Here is a 19,850-nt window from a genome sequence, read left to right as displayed (position 1 = left end):
TGAGAAAGTTTATAGACTTAAAACAACTAAAAATGTTGAAGTTTTTTTCCATTTTCTACTTAAAAAAACAGAACTTTATGTAGTTAAATTTCTTTCCATTCTTAGCTAACTAGAATTAAGTTATAGTTATAACAAGTTTAAATATAAACATCGTGTACAATTTGAAAGATGATTTTTTTTTTCAAGACAGAGTTTCTCTGTGTAGCCCTGATCACCCAGGAATTTGCTCTGTAGACCAAGCTAGCCTTGAACTCAAGAGATCCACCTGCCTCTTCCTCCCAGCACTGCAATTAAACGCATGCACCACCCTGCCAGGAAAATGGTGACCTTTAGTAAACAATGATGTACAATATATTAACAAGTACCAACTATTTATTCAAATACGTAACCATACTAAGTACAGATTTTACAGTTTAAAAGTTTTAAATCACCCACCGTCTTTTAGGCTGCTTTTTAACACTTTCATAGTAAAATAAAAAGTTAATCTCATGGACACCCTCTTCGTCTGGCCCACGAAGCCACATTGGCAGCTGGACAGAAGCTCCGGGGAGCAGCACGGAGTCGGGAAGGGGGACAGGAATGGCCTCCAGCTGCTGTCCTGTGCTGGTCCCAAAGTCTACGGAAGACGCTGATGACACAAGTGCCGTGCCCGCAGAGGGAGCGCCTGTAACCACCGTCTTGTAAGCACTGCAGTTTTCCGATGTCGAGGGGCTCAGTGGTGTTAGAGCAGCAGTATTGACACCAAAAGTGAAGAACTCTGGCCGTTTAGACACAACCTTCAGTCCAGTCAGAGGACATTTGCTGACATTGACAAATTCTACATATGCTTTTCGGATTTCTCCACAGAGGAGCCCTGTAGGAAAATGTATAAAGAACACCTGCATTGGAGGGAAAAAATATTATTATACTGTTAAAATTCTGAGCCTCTAATAAGCAACGCTGAGACTGTTTTCTAAAAGAACAAGTTATTTTATAGCTCTACCTTTAAATCAAGCATCTAAGGTTATTTTGCCACACAGATTTTAAATTCTGAATTTAAAATACAAGAACAATATGACTAATTTGTCAAACTTGCATGACTATGTAGATTATGGACAAGTTAAATGTTATTTTAAATGGCTGTAAAAATTAGACAAAAATTAGTCCTATAACTGTTATTACTGTCAAGTTTAAAAGTAGCTAACTGTATCAGTAACTACCCATGGCTCTCATGGGAGAACACAGAGGCCCATGATTCCATATTCACAACTTTAAAATCCAAAAGCTCCATATAACCCTAGGCTTCTAGTAACTCAAAGGGGCAAAACCCAAACTGAGAAATGGAGGATTTTTCAAACTATGGATAAAAGCTAGGCATAAATCAGACTACTCAAATGCTAAGAAACCAAAACTAGAAACTTAATGACTCCCCAGAGATTAACAAAAATGGAACTCACCCCAGCATTCACATACAAGATCTCTGGTCCTAATCTCAATACCAAATACGTACAAATGTTCATTCTTTACAAGACTTTTAGTTTGGTCAGCCAAAAAGCTAGTTGCTTCTACATAGAGTAAGAAGCCGCCTCCTTCCAAACACCCTGCTCAGATGCATGACGTTCTAACTGCCACACGAGAACAAACATGAGCAGTTCCAAATACAGGATGGGTGCGAATTTAAAAGCCACTAAGTTCCACAAAGTTTAAGCCAATGACAGTACCTGGTTAACGTAGTGAGTTAGGAGGTTTTCTAAGGTTAGACACTTAGAACTGGGACTCAGAATAAAGCTCTATCTTTAACTGTGTGTCATCTGAGAACACGACTTGCAACGCCTACATATAAAGCTTAGGAAACACCAAGGAAGAAGGGGTAGGAAGACTGTAAGAGCCAAAGACAAGGGTATTTACTATTGGTGTTTTCTATATATAACAGAAGTTGCACCCATGCCCGCAAACAATATGGTTGCCTGAACAAGACCAGCATAATGACAGCACCAGTTAATATGAAAACACTGACAGGAAATCCCACATGGTCACACCCCAGATGAAGAGCTGCAGATGTCAATGGCTGACAATAAAGCAGACAGAAGGAATGAGCTCCCAAATAGGTCATCCAAGTCCAAGTAGTTAGCCCTAGACACATGCACACACGTGCAAAACTGAATAAACTCAGAAGGTTTACACACACTCACACAACAATAAAAAGGAGATCACAGATTTGGGAGGGAGAACATAGGAGGAGTTAGAGTAGTTAGGGGCAATGAGAGTGACAGGGTTTGTGTATAAAGTTCTCAACAAAAAAAGGTAAAATTATTAAGTTAAAGAGATACAAAAAAGTTATACTTTTTCCCCCTTTAGTTTTTCCAGACAGGGTTTCTCTGTGCAGACCTGGCTGTCCTACAACTCACTCTGCAGACCTGGCTGACCTCATACAGAGAACCACCTGCCTCTGCATTCTGAGTGCTAGGATTAAAGGCATGCGCCACCACTATCCCCCAGCTAGTTATACTATTAAAAGCTTTAATAACTAAGGAACATATCAATTATTTGGTTTTATAAAAAAAACCTTGCAAACTAATAGAATTAAGTGTGTTTTGGTGACCTTTACTAATTTATTTTTAAAATTTACTATAGTAATTAGAATATCTGCTTCTGAAAGTAAGCCCTCATAAACTGTTACCTATAGAATTCCAGATAAACGTCTATGACTTTAAGCTATAAAAGAGAGCATATTTAGCATGGCATTTAAACTCAATCTGTCTTAATTCATTCCTAGCTAATTTTAACTACAACTATGCAATGGCAATGAATTATCGTTGTACAAACTTAAAGCTGATAGGTAAGTAGGAAATTAGGAGACTGGGATTGCCATGTTAAAGATATGACAAACACCAAAATAAGGAAATACCACAGAATCAAAGAGGTAGCACACAATGGCAAATAAACAACCACATGTGGTGGCCCATGTCTTTAGTCCCAACACTCAAATGGCAGAAGTAGGCTGATCTCAGGCCAGTCTGGTCTAAATATCAAGTTCCAGGCTAGCCATGGCTAATATAGTAAGACCTATATCTCAACAAACAAATAATAAAAACTTTGAGGGGGAAAAAGTGTGGATATTTTCAGAATATCAGTAAACAGATGACACAATGAGTACCCTGTACCATACTAAAAGCACTAGCACTAGAAACAAACTTTGTTCTTACTCCTCTGACATTCAGGAGAACACACTACTTCAATTTAAAACACAAATATGACAGGCAGGGTGCCCAGGCACTGGATAGACAAAGGTGGGAAGACTAGCAGTCCCAGGACAACCTGGGCTACACAGACTCCACAAACAACTGGCGAGACATTCAATAGGTGAAGGTATTGGCTGAAATTCTACCCTCAAACTCAAACAGCAGGAGAAAAACAACTGCCTTCTGACCTCACAAGCGTACTCTAGGACACTCATGGAAAATAAATAATGTGAGGAAAAACCAAAAATAAACAGAAAGAATAAAAATTTTAGAGCATACAAACATTAGTAAATAAGACAGCTGGTTCAATGGCAGAATGTGTGTCTAGCACATCTGAGGCCCTGGATTTAACCTCAGCACCACAATTAACCAATAAAATTTAACTTAATTGAAAAGTTTTGATTAAAAGAGTCCGTATAGAATACAGAAACCAACAAATAAAAAAGTTAAATATGATTTTAGATAAGTAAAAATCCTCAACATAGACAAAGATACCAAATAAAGTTAAAACATGCATAAAATATTTATCAAGAAAGCAGTACTTGGGCCCGTATCCTCCCCCCACCATTAGACTTGCCCCTTTACATTTAAATGTATTAGATCTGAGCAGAATACATGCAACTCTACAATGGTTTCATCTTAATACACAACACTACTGCCACCCAACCATGTGACATGATGTTATTTATAAGGATCACAAGGTCTAGAAACATAAATACCATTTGGGATCACATTGCAAGCATCTTTTGGAGAAAGGTGGTCATAACTACCAGGGAAACTAGAAACTAACACAGCTTTAAATTTCATTAAGGTACTTATAAGCATGTACTCCTCCATGCCCCGACATAGCCTTTCTGTTTACATGTCACATCCTACTGCTCTTCTCATGGTCTCCTTACTAGTGGCATAACATATAGCTCCACTCACATATATACATACAGACATTATAGGTCATGTTGTCTGAGTCCGGGTTACTTTCCAGGTGCATTCATCCCCACATAGTTGTATACTGCTTAGACTATCTAAGAGCATTCAGTCACATATTACTTTTGTAAGTTGCAAAAGGGTCATCGAGTTCAATAACCAAGGTGCTGAGTTACAAATATCCCCCAGTGTCTACTAGTATGTTGATTGTATCTTATAGCGTGGCTGTGGTGGCAAGGTCAATTTGCTCATAGCTGACCTTTGTCAATGAGAACTATTTAGCTAACAATGGTTTAAAAGTGCCGTTTAAATTCCAGTACTCAGGAGGCAGATCTCTGTGAGTTTAAGGAGTTCAAGGCCAGTCAGGACTACATAGAGAGACCCTGCTTTAAAACAAACAAAACAAAAACAAAAAGTACAATTCAATGTACTATCAATAACCTCAACCTAAAATTAACTTCTTTGAAATATCATCTGGCTCTGTAAATCGTCATGGCCATGACATGGGAAGAAGTGCGATACCTCCAGCAGCGGCATCTCCTCTGTGACTATAGGGTCTAAACGTCGGTCAGGGCCGTACTTGACAGATGTCTTCTCTTCCTTTGTGTTGTTAAGTCGTGGGCCTTGAATTTCTAAATCCTGTCTCCCTCGGACTGACATACTCAAAGAATGTTTCCCTGAAATTAAAAAAATCAATACTCTAAAATGATAAGTTTGATTATTTAACTTGAATTCTATGAATACTATAAATTTCCATAAATGCTAGAAAAATTCCAGGTAATTGCTGAGTAACACATGTAATTACAACAGTAAGTATACTTCAACTTAATTTCATGTTTCTTCTATACTATGCTATCCAATATTTATTTTTGTTCTGTATTTACTTACATTGTATAAAGGCTACATATCATTGAATAGAAGTCTTTTAAAAACAGTATTTATTCACCAAAAAGATCCAAGAACAACTGTCTTGGGCCCAGTGTTGATGTGGGCTATGAGAAAATATTAAAGAAAATCATAAATAGGTTATTTACTTTTACTTACACAAAAATAGCCCTATTTTGAAGATGTATACTTAACTGCATGGTCTCAAAAGGCTAAACAATGAAAATTATAATACAGATAGTTTTAACTTCTTCACTCTCTTCAATACCAAATAAAACATGTACTCACATGTGTAAAAGAGCTAGAATGGACATATAACTCCATCTTTCCTGAAGGCTACTAAGTGCCTTTGGTCACTGTGATGGGTCCAGATTAGACATATAATGTAGTATTCCCACAAATTATTGTACCTAGATTTCTAGGAATATTCTGAATGAAAAGTATCTATACTAAAATGGCATGAAAATTCTGTTTATAAGATGGGTTTTATTTTAATGTTAATTCAGAGTCAATGTCACACATAAATTATGATCTTTAATGTACCTTGTTTTAGCACCCTGTAAGATATATTTTATATGCTATCATAATTCCATGGTACTAGATTAAGAGTTAAGTACCAGTGAGAAAGCAAAGTTAAAACAAAATCCTTAATACTCACACTGCTTTAAAAATATAATCAATTTGCAAGACTACTTACAAATTCCATGCCTCACACTTATCAAACAGTAAGCAGAAATACAGCACTAAAATGCAATTTTTGTGTATTAGTATTTGTATCTTTGTGTTTCCACTGATTCATCCTGTCTGAGTTTCTCTTATGTCCAAGTGAAAATCTTAACTACAAGGGCAAGGAAGAGCAAGTGTTCCAGGAGACTCTCACTGTTAATAATCAGTTTTTATGAATGCTAAATTCACACCATCACATGAATAGCAGTCAATTTTAATTTGTTAGGAAGACACATTACTAAAAATAAAGTTCTGGAACTACAGCAGTTTATTACAACTCCCTTCTTAGCATCTTTTCAACCTAAACACAACCAGCTATACATTAATTATAAAGCAATATTGGGATCTTGTAGAGTTCTCCAAATTATTTAAAAACCAAACAAACAAAACCCACCAAACCATGTAAAGTACAAGTATGTATCTTTAGCTTTCATCAAAGTCTGCAGAGAATACTATTTAGGGCACCAAGAATCTCAGCTTAAAACTAACTCTGCTACTTTTGGTATAGAAACAATATTTCAAGTGATTTTTTCCCCCAGTTGTTTTGTTCTTTGTCAGTAGTACTGAAGACTGAACCTGGGACCTCATGCTAGGCAGATGTACTACTAGGGAGCTACACCAATAGCCCAAATTTTATTCTGAAACATTGTCTGGCTAAACTGCTTAGGCTATTTTTATAATTCTCCTGTCTTAGCTTCCCAAGTAGCTGGGATTACTGACATGTACTGCCACAGGTGGCTTTGAATATTTAATATCCAAAGACTGAGGAAAACTGGCTTTAGTATGTTGTTTTATAGAAAGAAAATATTAAAAACAAAATATATGAAGGTTGTTTTGTATTGGCAGCAGATATTTCAACAAGTGTAACATATTTAGTCACAATTTACTAAATTGAGATCAATAACAAAAATTTTAATCAAGGGAATAAAATCCCTTACCTTTGAATCTATGCCAGAAGTTAGAATAATCTAAATTACATATGCTTATTCATATCTAGATGTCATTATATGGCAAGCGTGTCCAACTTGCAGTCCAACACATTAAAATATTATGAGATTTTTCTTGGCAACATTCTTTTGTAATTTGACTGCAGTTCTCAAATAGGAACTTTTTAGATGACAATGTAACATGGGCAATGTCAAAAGGCTAGATATGCTTGAAAGGCACATTAGACCTATTTAGAAAAAAACTCTACTCATTCACTGTATTCTATGGGATGGTTTAAGAGTTACTTTTCTAACTGATTATAGATGCTATAGCTTTACCTGTGTGACATCCAGGAAGAGCACCAATGCCATCTACTGTCACGGAGCCCTGAATAGTGCCAAGATTATACACAACTCCCAGAATGTGCAGCTCCCCTATGTGATGGGGAAAGAGCTTCAGTCTTGCCTATGGAAATATTGAAGTCATTCTTATTATGTTTTCATAGGATCTTAAATAGCACAGTACCTCAATTTTGGAATGTTGCAGAATTAACTCATGATCTAAACTTTTAAAATGACAATGTTTCTTAAGGAAAAGTAATTTTCTTTTTTTTAATTTTAATTTTTACTTCAGGGAAAAGCATGTATACAGTCCACCACCTGTCACAAAGTATGGAGTGGAGTTTCCCCCAATTGGGGAAATCCCAAGTGCAATGAAAGAGCTTGCCCCTTGGAAATCATTTTCTTTGTTGTGGTGATCTCCCCTGCTGTTTAAGTATGAAAAACATCATCCTTAAAGAAGATCTGTAAATTCAGTAATTGTTTTGGGCTTTTGTTTGGTTTTGTTATTGAGATAGGGTCTCACTATGTAGCTCTGGCTAGTCTTGCTATGTAGACCACGATGACCTTAAACTCAAAGAGATCTACCTGTCTCTGCTTTCTGAGTGATGGGAATAAAGTCATACACCACCATGTCAGACAAAAAAAACAAATCAAAAATTATGTCCTGATTCTCAAAATACAATTTCTTTTATAATATTGGCTTTGCACACATTAAAAACATCCCAGCCCTAAAAAACACTTTTAATTTAAAACAAAAACCACAAACCGACTCTGGGCTGGGTGTGGTGGCATACACTTTAATCCCTACACTTGAGGGAGAGAAAGAGGCAGGCAATTTCTGTGAGTTCAAGGGAGTGAGTTCCAGGCCAGTCAGGGCTACACTCTGAGCTCCAGGACAGCCAAGGCTACACAGTGAGACCCTGTCTCAATAAATAACCAAATAAATATGCACACCTAAGTGCCTGTACATTTGCCATACTAATCCTAAGAAGCAGTAAAACGTTGTACCTGGCTTCTCTGGAAACTTAAAGACAAACTTTTCTACTGATTTCTTTGGAGCAATTCCAGTTCTCTAATATTTCAAAATTTAGACTTAAAAAAGCTAAAATATGTAACATTTAAAGAACTGGGCTGATCTTTTACATTCTGTTTTCAGTTTACAAGCTTAGAAAGGCAAAAGACAGAAAAACAATTAAAACAATTACCACTTTAGATTCTTCACTGTTAATTAAGAATTCTGAAATAACTTCAGTTCCAATCATTTCAGGTTCACCTGCAACCTAAAGAACAAATTATAGTTTTTTAAAAAAATATACATACAAATGAACAAAATAACAAATCATTAACATCTCACTGGCCAAATTTACAAAGAGTAACATTAACTGAAGCTAGTGTCTCTGGGTTAAGCTCTGTGAAATGTGTTTTTCACCCCCACTTTTTGTTCAGCCTGACTCAACTAAAGTGATCTATGCAAAGATGAAGGCAGCAAGAGGACAAGACCCCAAGAGAAGTTCAGCTGCTCACAGTTAACAAAGGCCAAAATAATTACTTAAAAGCTTTGCATAAAAATACCATAGGCTACGTGGGTGTGGCTTACTTAACACACAAATGGTCATAGGTTTTACCCAAAATTCTACCACAGTTTAAATTTAAAAATTCACCATAGAATTACTGTGATAGTGAACATGGAGACCTTCGAACCAACTAGTAAATGACCACAGTCTATGGTTCATTCATAACAGTTAACATAAAGAGGAGGTATTCAACATATTAACACTAGAAAACACATACCAAGCAACATAAATAAGCAAAGCAACATGAAAAGTAGAAGGAAATGTAAAACATGAAAAAAACCATAAAAATTAAAAATCAATGTAAAGATAAACAACAAGATGTTAATGTAGTTACTTCTAAATAAAAGGAAGATAGTTTTAAGATCCTATTTTTCTCTATTCTTGCATTTCAAGAGTAAGCAAATGGTTTTTTGTTTTTGTTTTTTCCTCCCCCCCACCTTTTTTTTTTGGTATTTTCAGACAGGGTTTCTCTGTAGCTTTGGAGCCTGTCCTGGACCTAGCTCTTGCAGACCAGGCTAGCCTCGAACTCACGCAGATCTGTCTGCCTCTGCTTCCTGAGTGCTGGGATTAAAGTCGTGAGCCACCACCGCCCAACTACATGTGGTTTTTATACGCAAGTGGAGAAAAGAGTAAGACAGCAGCAGAATGTTGGGCTGTAGCTGAGACATGCACATCACAGACGCCTGTTAGTAACTTACTCGTTCTCTGACTCTTTCAATGTCTTTCCCATTGACATCTTTAGGCTGAAACTTCCACAGCAACGACAAATCAGATAGCAAAAGTGGAACTTTTAAAGGGTTTCTAAAAGCCACTTCCACTGTAATTGGCTCTACAAAAGAAAAGTATACATTTACTTTGTAAACCTGACACTGTCTCTCGACAGATCTTCAGTGTTTTTTGCCTAGACTGTCTTTGTCACCATATTCAATCAGTTCGGAAATGACTTGGATGTCCCTAATGTCACTCTCTTGGTACTCCAGCACCACATACATGGACAATAGAGCTTCACCACTTGCTTACAAATGCTTAGTACATACTAAGTGATCTTTGTGCCCATGGAGTCCAGTAATGTGGCAGATCATAAACTATCGGGAACTTGCTCCAAACAGAACAAAAAGTCATGAATATACATTTAAATATTGGGCTGGAGAATGGTTAAGATCACTTGCTGGTCTTGCATAAAACCTACAAGGCAGCTCATCTCTAACTCCAATTCCAGCAGATTCATCCTCCTCTTCTACCTCCCAGGAACAGTAGGCACACATAAGGTGTGTATACACACATGCATGCAAAACATTCATACACATAAAACATTTTTAAGTTCAATTACACCACCTTCTACAACTGCAAGTGGAAATCTGGAGTTATCAGAGTAACTGTTCAAACAATACTGTGTGGGGTAGAAACTGGATGGAATTATCCCTTTATTAGCCACAGCCACAACATGCTCCTCAAGTTCTCGCCACTGTTGGGATGATTCAGCGTCATATTCTTGATCAAGACTGATATGAGTAGCTGCTTGTTTTTCACCTTTAAAAAGAAAAAAAGAATAAGAAAGCAAATTTCACATTTAGATACATGATGAACATGTGCCTCATATAAAACACTTTAAATAAGAACTAGAGGTATCCAAATAATTATACACACAACATATACATGTACTCTTGCCCAATTTCTAATTCTCTGATATACAAATATCTACTCAGTAGTCCTGACCTAACAATAACTTTGATCTAATACCGATATCTTTTTCTTCCTGGTTTTGAAATATTATTTTCCCTAAACTCCACAATTTTTACATAAAATATTTCAACATACAGAAAAATAAATCAAACATTGGTTATAGATGAAAATTTTGTTTTTGATTAGTGGCTCATCTAACTCAGGCAAGCCTTGAACAAGCTATGTAACTTAAAGATGAAGTGAAACATCTTCCTGCCTCCACTTCCCAAGTGCTGAGATTAAAGGTATGGACTTTTTCAAGATAAGGTTTCTCTGTGTAGCACTGGTGGTCCTGGAGCTCAATCAGTAAACTACCTCTGCCTCCAGAGAGCTAGAATTAGCATGTGCTACCACTGCATAACTTTTTGTTTTTTAATCTGAATATTTTTATTTTATGTCTATGGGTGCTTTGCCTGCTTGTTCGTCTGTGTACCACTTATGTGCCTGGCACGTGGAGGTAAGAAGGTTTTAGAACCCCAAGAACTGGAATTACATAAGGTTGTAAACTGCCAGGTGGGTTCTGGGACTTGAACTCGGGTCCTCTGGAAGAGAAACCAGTGCTCTTAACTACTGAGCTATTTTTGCAGTCCCATTGCTTGTATCTTAACAATTTTTATTACATTTATTTACTTACTCACATGGGGAATGTATACTTGGCACAAATGTGGAGGTCAGAGGACAACTTTTAGGCACCAGTTTTCCCCTCCCACCACATGGCTCTCCGGGACTGAACTCAGGGCGGCAGGCACTGAAGCAAGTACCATTACCACTTGAGCCATCAAGTCAAAGTCATACCTTAAAAAATTTTTGATGGAGAAAGGTCATTGGTTAATTAATAAGGAAACTGCTTGGCCTCATAGGTTAGAACATAGGTGGGTGGAGTAAACAGAACAGAATGCTGGGAGGAAGTGAGGTAAGACGCCATGCCGCTCATAGCCAGGGCAGACGCAATGAAGCAAGCTGCCAGGTCAGACATGCTGAATCTTTCCCGGTAAGACTGGTGCACACACATCAATAGAAATGGGTAATCAAGATGTAAGAATTAGCCAGTAAGAAGCTAGAGCTAATGGGCCAGGCAGTGTTTAAATGAATACAATTTGTGTGTTGTTATTTTGGGGCATAAGCTAGCCAAGCGGCTGGGAGCCGGACTGTGGGAAGAGGCCCGCAGCTCCTACAACAAATTTTAAGTCAACTTTCATCTCATGAGTTGACTTTATTTTATTGTTTACAAAAAGAACATCACAACCAAAGTCAATGCCCTTTCTGCACTCCTTCCAATCCTAACATCCCCATTACCTCTGCTAGTATCACTTTCAGACATGTTTGCATATTTTTCTTATAAACTTTCAGAAGTATACACATAAACAATGTATGGAATTGGTTTCTGTATTTCAAATTCAAGCTACAAATGATTTTTTTCCCACTCAACATTATGTTCCATTATCTAAAGTTAAACATGTAGAAGTAGTTCATTCAGACCCTGCAGTATATATTCTTATGTAAATATATCAAAATACTTTTGCTACAAAAGTTGATTTTAAAAAAACCCACCAAATTAGATTTGAAGGAGAAATACAAATAGTGAATGCTGTTTCAGGCTTCAAACCCGAGGAAAAGATCCTATGTATATTTAAAAGGGGTGGTGGTGTAGCTTAGTTAGAGGGTATTTGCCTGGCACATTCAAAGCCCTAAATTTGGTCCCCAGAACAATATAAAATTAAGCATGGTGACACTGTAATCCCAGTACTTGGGAGGAGGCAAAGGATAGGCTCAAGGACATCTTAAGGTACAAAGTAAGTCTGAGGCTAGCCTGGACTCCAGGAACCCTGTCTCAAAAACATTAAAACAAAAAACAAAACAAAACAAAAAAACAAGCAGAGAAGCAAACCATGTTCTCTGCTTCTATGTATGTTTTCATAATAACAAAGTTAAAGAACCTAAACTGTGGTGGTGCACAGCTATAACCTACACTTAAGAAACAGAGGCAGAAGGCTTACTCCAAGTTCAAGACCAGACTGGTTCCAGCTAGCTTGGGAACCTTTTATCAGGACAGAAAAAAAAAAAGAATCAATTAAAAACTAAGTTATATACACATATTTATCACAATATGGTTTTATATAAGCAAAAAACTAAAATCAGTAGCTACAGCAAGGGAATAAATGCTGTAATTAAAGGTGCTTTATATGCACCAAATTGAGTATTTATAGTATTAAAATGCTTGCCAAGGTGGTACAGTGATGAGCACTTCTTGAGTGAGAAAAGCTTCTGTAAGGAATCCAGACTGTTTGGTCTTTATTATTTTTAGTTTTTGGACTGGAAAGAAAAGCAATAATGTAGTGATTATAATTTAACGACTGGACAATAGATGAAGCAGCATAAAGCTATTTTCAAATATCCAACTGCGTAACAATTTCTAACTGGCGACAGAACATTTCAAAGAAATAATCATTAGGTAACTAGGCAAGTGAGAGTTTACTAACCATCTGCTGGTCGTCTGTCATGGCCAAAGAAAACCCGTGTTGCTGAACTGTTAATGTATGGTAAGGGAAGCTGTGGTAAAGGGCCATCTGGTGACAGCTGATTTACATTCTGGGAGAAACACAACACAAGGAAAAAAATAGTTTTTAAGGAAACTACATTTTTTCATGTTTCCTAATTTTTAATGCACAGGTATGAAAATGTTATGCAAGAAAATTTAGACATACGAATACTAGTTTATATGCTACATCAGAGTCATAAAAGATTACAATTGAGAACTTCAGACATTATTTACTCTACTTCTAGAGAACCTTCCTAGCCAGAACCAATGGCACAGACCTATAACTAACTCCAGGTAATCGGAAGCCTCGGCCTCAGAACAAATATAAAGCTAGCCTGAGCAACTCAGATCAAAAACTAAAAGGCCGTGAAGATAGCTGAGTGGTAGAGTGCTCACCCAGCAGGCATAGGGCCCTGGTTTTAATTCGCAGTATTAAGTTTTAAAATAGAATCTTCCTGAAGAGTACTCAACTAGTTAAGCTTTTTGTTTAGTTGCATGTTAAACTTTCAAATGGCACTTTAGTGTAACCTTTGCTTCTTGTTGAGTCATTATAGCATCCCATCTGCCCAATTTTTAACTGGTCAAATTAATGACTCTAAAAAAGCAGTTGCTTTCTGTGAGGAAGATAAAAAAAAATCCTAAATTTCCCATCCAACAGTGATCTGTGGTTTCTATCCACCTAGATTACAGTACAACACTTGCTACAAATCCACACCTCAACTTTTATCAGGAGCACATGCATCTAAGGATAGTAGGAGGATCCATTATTTTGTTAAATCCATTAATTTGTTTATTTTGTTGCAATCCTTTAAAAACATGATAAAATAGGCCTAGCACATGGCCACAATCCAGCACTGGGGAAGTAAAGAAGCTGGAGGATCAAGAGTTCAAATCCATGTTCAGATACCCAGAGAATTCTAGACCAGCCTGGGCTATGATACCCTGGCTCAAAACAAAACAAAACAAAACAAAACAAAACAAAACAAAACAAAACAAAACAAAACCAAAAAGGTGATCCAGAAATCTTAAAGCATTTCTTGTAAAGATTTCAAAAACAGTTATAAATTAAAGCCATGTGTGGATGGTGTGCACCTGTAATACAGTGCTCGTAAGGCTAAGGTAGGAGGGTGAAGAGTCTGAGGCCAGCCTGGCTAAAGAGTGAGACCTATCTCAAAAGAAGGGGGTGGGAGGGTGCTGAAGAGATAGATAGCTCAGCAGCAAAGAGCACTGACTCCTCTTCCAGAGGACCGGAGTTTGATTCCCAGCACCAACATGGTGACTCACAACTATCTAAGTCTCCTGTCCCAGGGGATTCAACACTTCTTATGGCCTCTGTAGGCATCAGGAACAGATATAAAGGACAGACATGCAGGCAAAACAACCAAACACATCATGTAGGTAGGTAGGTAGGTAGGTAGGTAGGTAGGTAGGTAGGTAGGTAGATAGATAGATAAAAGTTAAATTAAAAAAATTAAAAAAAAGAGGCTTCAAGGAGAAGGAAAGGGGGACTATCTTAATTACAAACATTTTTTTTAAAAGAAAAGCCACAAAACCATATTTACTGGAATATTAAAATTCTTTTTTTAAAAACTATGTAAGGGCCATGCAGTACAGAGCTATAACCAAGAAACCTTTCATGATTTTTTATGACAGCTAATTACATACTCTGCAATAAAACCATTTAATTATACTCTAGGGACTAGTGGTAAACAGGCTTTTTCCTGAAAATAATAATTTAAGAAGTTTTAATGTTTATTCCTAAAAGAAGCACTTACCTTGTAAACATAAAGATATTCTCTGAGAAAGGCCCCTTGCTGAGCAGCAGACTGTTTGCTCTCATTGATTAAAATGTGCCTGAAAGCAGACACAGCATTGTCCAGCTGCCTCAGAGTATAGGACTGGCGCCCAATGGTAAAGTTGATGTGATCCTCTGCCAGAGACCAGCCTTTTCCTTTGTAAACTTGCATGGCTTGACAATAGCAGCGCAAAGCGTGCTTTTTCTGTAAGAAAATAAATGAAACGTATTATATTTTAAACTTATCTTGAATTGGAGAAAATAGACATAAACAGACATAGACAAGTATAAACAGGTAGCTGCCTTTTACCCACTACAGAGAATATGATAAAGAAAATGAAGCTAACAATTAAGATGATCTCACAATTACACAATTCTATGTGGAAACACAGGTTTCCTCAGCCATCCACAGTGTGAGTGTGCATATGTTTTTGTATATTCTTACACCCACCCCTTATTTCTCTGAGATTAACTTTTGAGGAAAATGTTCACTGCTCAATTTTGCTTTATTTATTTCAAATTCTTTCTGTAAACAAGTAATATATAATAGTCATCAGTGTCAATCTGATTGGATCTAAAATCACCATGGAAACACACCTTTGGTAATATCTGTGAGGTTGTTTCCAGGAAGCTTTAACTGGGGAGGGAAGACCCACCCCGAATATAAGGGTACCATCCCATAAGGTTTGGGTCCTATACTGAATAAAAAAAAGACAGAGGGCCAGTGAGATTGACTGGTCAAGGAATAGAGACACTTGCATGCCAGCCTAATGGTCTGAGTTCAATCCCCAAACTCCACAAAGTGACAGGAGAAGACTGACTCCAAAGAAGTGTACTATGACCTCCAAAGGCATATAATACCATGTGAGCGCACACACACACACGCGCGCGCGCACACACACACACACACACACACACACACACACACACAAACACACACTAATAAATGAAAAATTAAAAACCAAAACTGAGGCACAGAAAAATAACCAAAATCAGGCTGTTTAAAACATCAAGATTTAAGCCTGCATCTGTCTAAATCCAAATCTCACATCTTTACCAAAAAAAAAAAAAAAAATATTTAAAAGCAGACTTTATTTTAATTTTAGGATTGAATATAAAAGGCTGGCAAGTGGGGGAAGACAAGAGTCATCAGAAGGTAAAGATTTGCCACCAAGCCTGAAAATTAGAATTTGAACCCAGAGGGCTCACACTGTAGAAGGATGAGAACTAAGCCTACCCAGTTGTATGACTCCACACATGGGTATACACAAAAAAAAATAAAGAAAGAAAGAAATAAACATACAAAAATATGACAAGAATCTCAGCACTTAGGAGGCAGAGACGGGGAGAACTCTGAGAATGAGGCCCACACATGGGTACACACACAAAAAAAATAAAGAAATAAACATACAAAAATATGACAAGAATCTCAGTACTTAGGACGCCGAGACAGGCAGAACTCTTGAGTATGAGGTCAGCCAGGGCTACACTGTATGAGCCTGTCTCAAAAACAACAAAACTGACCAGAATACACTTTATAAAGAAATGAAAAAGAATGAAAAAATAACCTTTTAAAAAAGATTGGTTTTTACTTTTAATTATGTATGCACATACGGGTTTGTGGTCACACATGAGGGCAGGCACCCTGGTATTCCACAAAAAAGTATCAGATCCTCTGCAGCTGGAGTTACAGGCAGCTGTGAATTATTCAGCATGGGTGCTGGGATCCCAACTCAGGTCATCTGAAGAAACAGCAAAAGCTGCATCTTTCCAGCTGCAACAACCTCTTAAAAGGAAATATGCTCACCTGCCCTGCTTTACTAAACCGATGGCCTGCCAGGATCATGTGAAAAGCATATTTTCTAACCATGGGGCTCTTCATGTTTATGAAGCAATGTGCAGCCTGCTCCAAAAGAAGTGCACTTCGGAGATCAGAATCCTGTGAATGTGCAAACGGAAGGATAGTTAGTGTCACAAAGGAGCTGCTCAGAAAGCTTCTGTCTCCTGGTATACAACACAGTCAGCGTAGCCTGGAGAAGAAGAGGGCAGAGATAAAAGCGTCAGCCAATCTCAATTCTTTCTCTAAATAGCACATATTTTGTTTAAAAAGACTTCTAATAAGGTTGTTCCTTTCAATAAATCCAAATGGCCAATTAGGATGTATAGTGTATAATAAATTTCTAAATAACTTCAATTCCTTCTGAGCAGTAAAACTGAGACCTGAATACAGGTATTCTAATTAAAGATCAACTAAAAAACATAAAACACAGAAAAATAGTTCTATAAACCTAGTTTGCCCTAGCTATTACCTGGTGACTAATAGCATATTTAATGTGCACCCCTTCCCAAAGAATATAGATTAGATTATGTGTAGATTATTATGTAAGCTAATTTATGACTTTATACTCTTTAAAGAACATTTATTTAAAGGATTCTCAATTTTTACTGTAATACTAAAGAACCAATGCCTGCTTTTCATTAAAAAGTTCAGAAGGCTAGCCCTGCAGCAAGGAGTTTTTCACAGGCTCTTTGTAAATCAGGAAAATGCAAGTAGCTCCCATTTGCCTGACCCTGACTGCCCAGTAGCTGGAACAACTCATGCTCACTGCATCCCCTCTTGGTAAACAACACTTCAGGGTTTAGGGAGAAAATGAAGGTTGCTGATTAAGAATCAACTTTTCCTTCAACACTTTCTCTAGGTCCTCAGCCTCAAGCTGAACTTACCAGGCCCTTCCATGTGTTCTGCTGCCATTATTTTCCCCAGGGAAAGTTGAAAACAGAAAACATTGACTTTTAAATACAATTGTTTCAACAAATTAGTTACATCAAACAGACCACTATTATAAACTGTCTTTGCAGCAGTCTTTTCAGAGAAGCAGCAGATCTGAGTAGACCATGCACAACACACAGCAGACAGCAGCTATCATTACTTTAAGGTAAAACTAAATGTTCAAATATCTGCTCTAAGAATTCATATTCAAAAGCTGGTGGAAAGAAATAACAGGAGTATATAATTAACAAATGGTTCTAGGGAGAATGCAAGTCAATTAATTATATAATCTTAGGAGATTACATTTTTAGGTTTTCAGGACAAGCTTTTGTAAAAAAAATTATTAAAATACAAATATGGGTATGTGTGTGTGGCTATGTGCAAAAGTGCCAGCAATGGAGGCAGAGGCATCATTTGCCCAACATTGGAGCTGGAAACCAAACTCAGGTTGCTTTTAACCCCAGAGCCATACTTCCATTCTCCCATATAAATGTATTTCTTTATTTTAACTAACTGTACAAAAAAACAAAAAAGCAAACATCGTGCTGTTTGCTCAGTTTCTCTTTCCATATATGAGGGCTTATGTGCCTAACATACATGTATAAAAAACATACATTTTTATAAACATGTGGTAGTTCTTTTATTTCTTTTAAATAAGCACTACATTCCAATATGTAAAAACATCATTAACTTATAGTCACCAATTAATCATACATTGTTTTTTCTTTGCTACTACCAAAAAAGATACTCAGTAAGAATAATTTCCATGTGTGCACGTGTACATGTATAGGTGCATGTACTGCTGGGAACTGAACCAGGTCAAGTGTTCTACCATTGAGCTAAGTTCCTGCTCTTCTTGAGACAAGAAGTGACTAAGTAACTTATGGCTGATCTAGGACTCTGGACAGTCCCAGCTGGTCTTAAACCCACAGTCATCCTGCATCTTGTCTCTTGAGTGCTACCACACTCAGTCATAAAAATAATTATTAAATTACTAAATAATCAATAATTATTTAAATACTTTTATTACACAAATTTCTGGAAGTAGAAATAAGACATTAATGAAAATTATGCAGGTATTTCAAATTCTAATCACTGCAGACAAATTGCTGCCAAAAACATATTACAAATAAATGTTCTTATCAATGGAGGTTAAGAATTCAGGTTTATGGAGCCAGAGAGATGGCTCAACAGTTAAGAGTGTGTACTGCTCTTACAGAGAACCCTCAGTACAATTCCTAGTACCCATGTCAGGAAGTTCACAACCAACTCTAACTGTAACTCAAGCTCCAGGGAAATCCAGCAATTCTGGACTGTGATGTACACACACATACATTCATACATTCTCTCTCTCTCTCTCTCCCCCCCTCCCTTTTTCTCTCTCATTCACCTGCAAAACTTGTATAGGTACCAATCCTAGATATCTTACATAAAGGATGCTCTCTAGAAATCTGTAATAGTTTTTGATGACTCAATGTACAGTCCAGTTAAGGACCCACATAATTAAACTCAGCATTCTCAAATTTAACACCACAGGACTGAGAAATTCAAGAAAGATCAGATCTTAAGTCCATATCACGAGTTAATTAAGCTAAAATAAAATTAGACTACTGGCTTCAAACATACTAAGATTTTCAAATCTTTATTATCAAGTTATTACAAAGAAGGGCTCGATGAGATTGGTTTATCAGTTTATAAGAAAAGAAAAGCCGCCAACCACTGACAACCAGAGTTTATTCCCCAGAATACATTTAAAGGTGGAAAGAATAACTCTACTAACTTGTCCTCTGACCTCCTTATGAATGTCATGATATGTGTACTAAACACATACACACACGCAAAAACAGCAGAATAAAAAATGCAATTAAAAATCAAGTTATTTTTAACAAATATATTTGGGAGGGACTGGAAATATAGTTCAGTGGGACATCATTTATGAGACTGAGTTCAATGCCATAGACAGGAGGAAAGGTGGCTGGGAGGCAAGGAGGCCAGACAGCTGGGTCCCTCGGTGGAGGGGTGGGTCGACTGTTGTTGGACCTTCCCAGCGGTGGAGCCTAGCTGGCAGAGGGCCTGTGTGGGGGAACCATGAGAAGGTGGTTGCTGGGCTAGGCCATGTCGGTGCAGCAGAAGGGCTGGGGGTTTGGGGACTGGGTTGGTGGAGAGCAGCTTTTTCTGTGGAGGCTGCTGGCACCCAGGACCACACCTAGGATGGGTGGGCGGGAGAACACTATGCCTATGCGGAGTTCCTAGGAGTTCCTAGCTGCCTCCTGCCGGCCTACTGGGTGACCTTGAACATCCCAACCAGTGCTTGGAAACGTCAAAGAATCCCTGCACATTTCTAGGAATTTCTTTCAGGACTTATGTGCCAGCATTCCAGGACGAAATGATTCTCTTAGTAAAGGTAGCCAGCAAAAAAAAAAAAA

The 19,850-nt window shown here is 37.4% G+C and overlaps 1 protein-coding gene across 4 annotated transcripts in view; it reads right to left on the bottom strand.

The window, feature by feature from the left end:
* Trappc8 (trafficking protein particle complex subunit 8) overlaps window positions 1–19,850 on the bottom strand; it is an 81,519-nt gene that overhangs the window by 17,835 nt on the left and 43,834 nt on the right. For all 4 annotated transcript variants that reach the window (XM_075969242.1, XM_075969243.1, XM_075969244.1 and 1 more), the window contains 9 exons: window positions 16,462–16,593; window positions 14,635–14,859; window positions 12,801–12,909; window positions 9,934–10,128; window positions 9,297–9,427; window positions 8,230–8,304; window positions 7,022–7,148; window positions 4,668–4,822; window positions 436–878 (listed from right to left, as the gene is read on the bottom strand). In XM_075969242.1, coding sequence (XP_075825357.1) covers window positions 436–878; window positions 4,668–4,822; window positions 7,022–7,148; window positions 8,230–8,304; window positions 9,297–9,427; window positions 9,934–10,128; window positions 12,801–12,909; window positions 14,635–14,859; window positions 16,462–16,593 — 1,592 coding nt within the window. The remainder of the gene's footprint in view (window positions 1–435; window positions 879–4,667; window positions 4,823–7,021; window positions 7,149–8,229; window positions 8,305–9,296; window positions 9,428–9,933; window positions 10,129–12,800; window positions 12,910–14,634; window positions 14,860–16,461; window positions 16,594–19,850) is intronic.

The sequence above is a fragment of the Microtus pennsylvanicus genome, chromosome 4 (genome assembly GCF_037038515.1).
Source record: "Microtus pennsylvanicus isolate mMicPen1 chromosome 4, mMicPen1.hap1, whole genome shotgun sequence".
Lineage (NCBI taxonomy): Eukaryota > Metazoa > Chordata > Mammalia > Rodentia > Cricetidae > Microtus > Microtus pennsylvanicus.
This window is presented reverse-complemented; position numbering and strand designations above follow the sequence as displayed.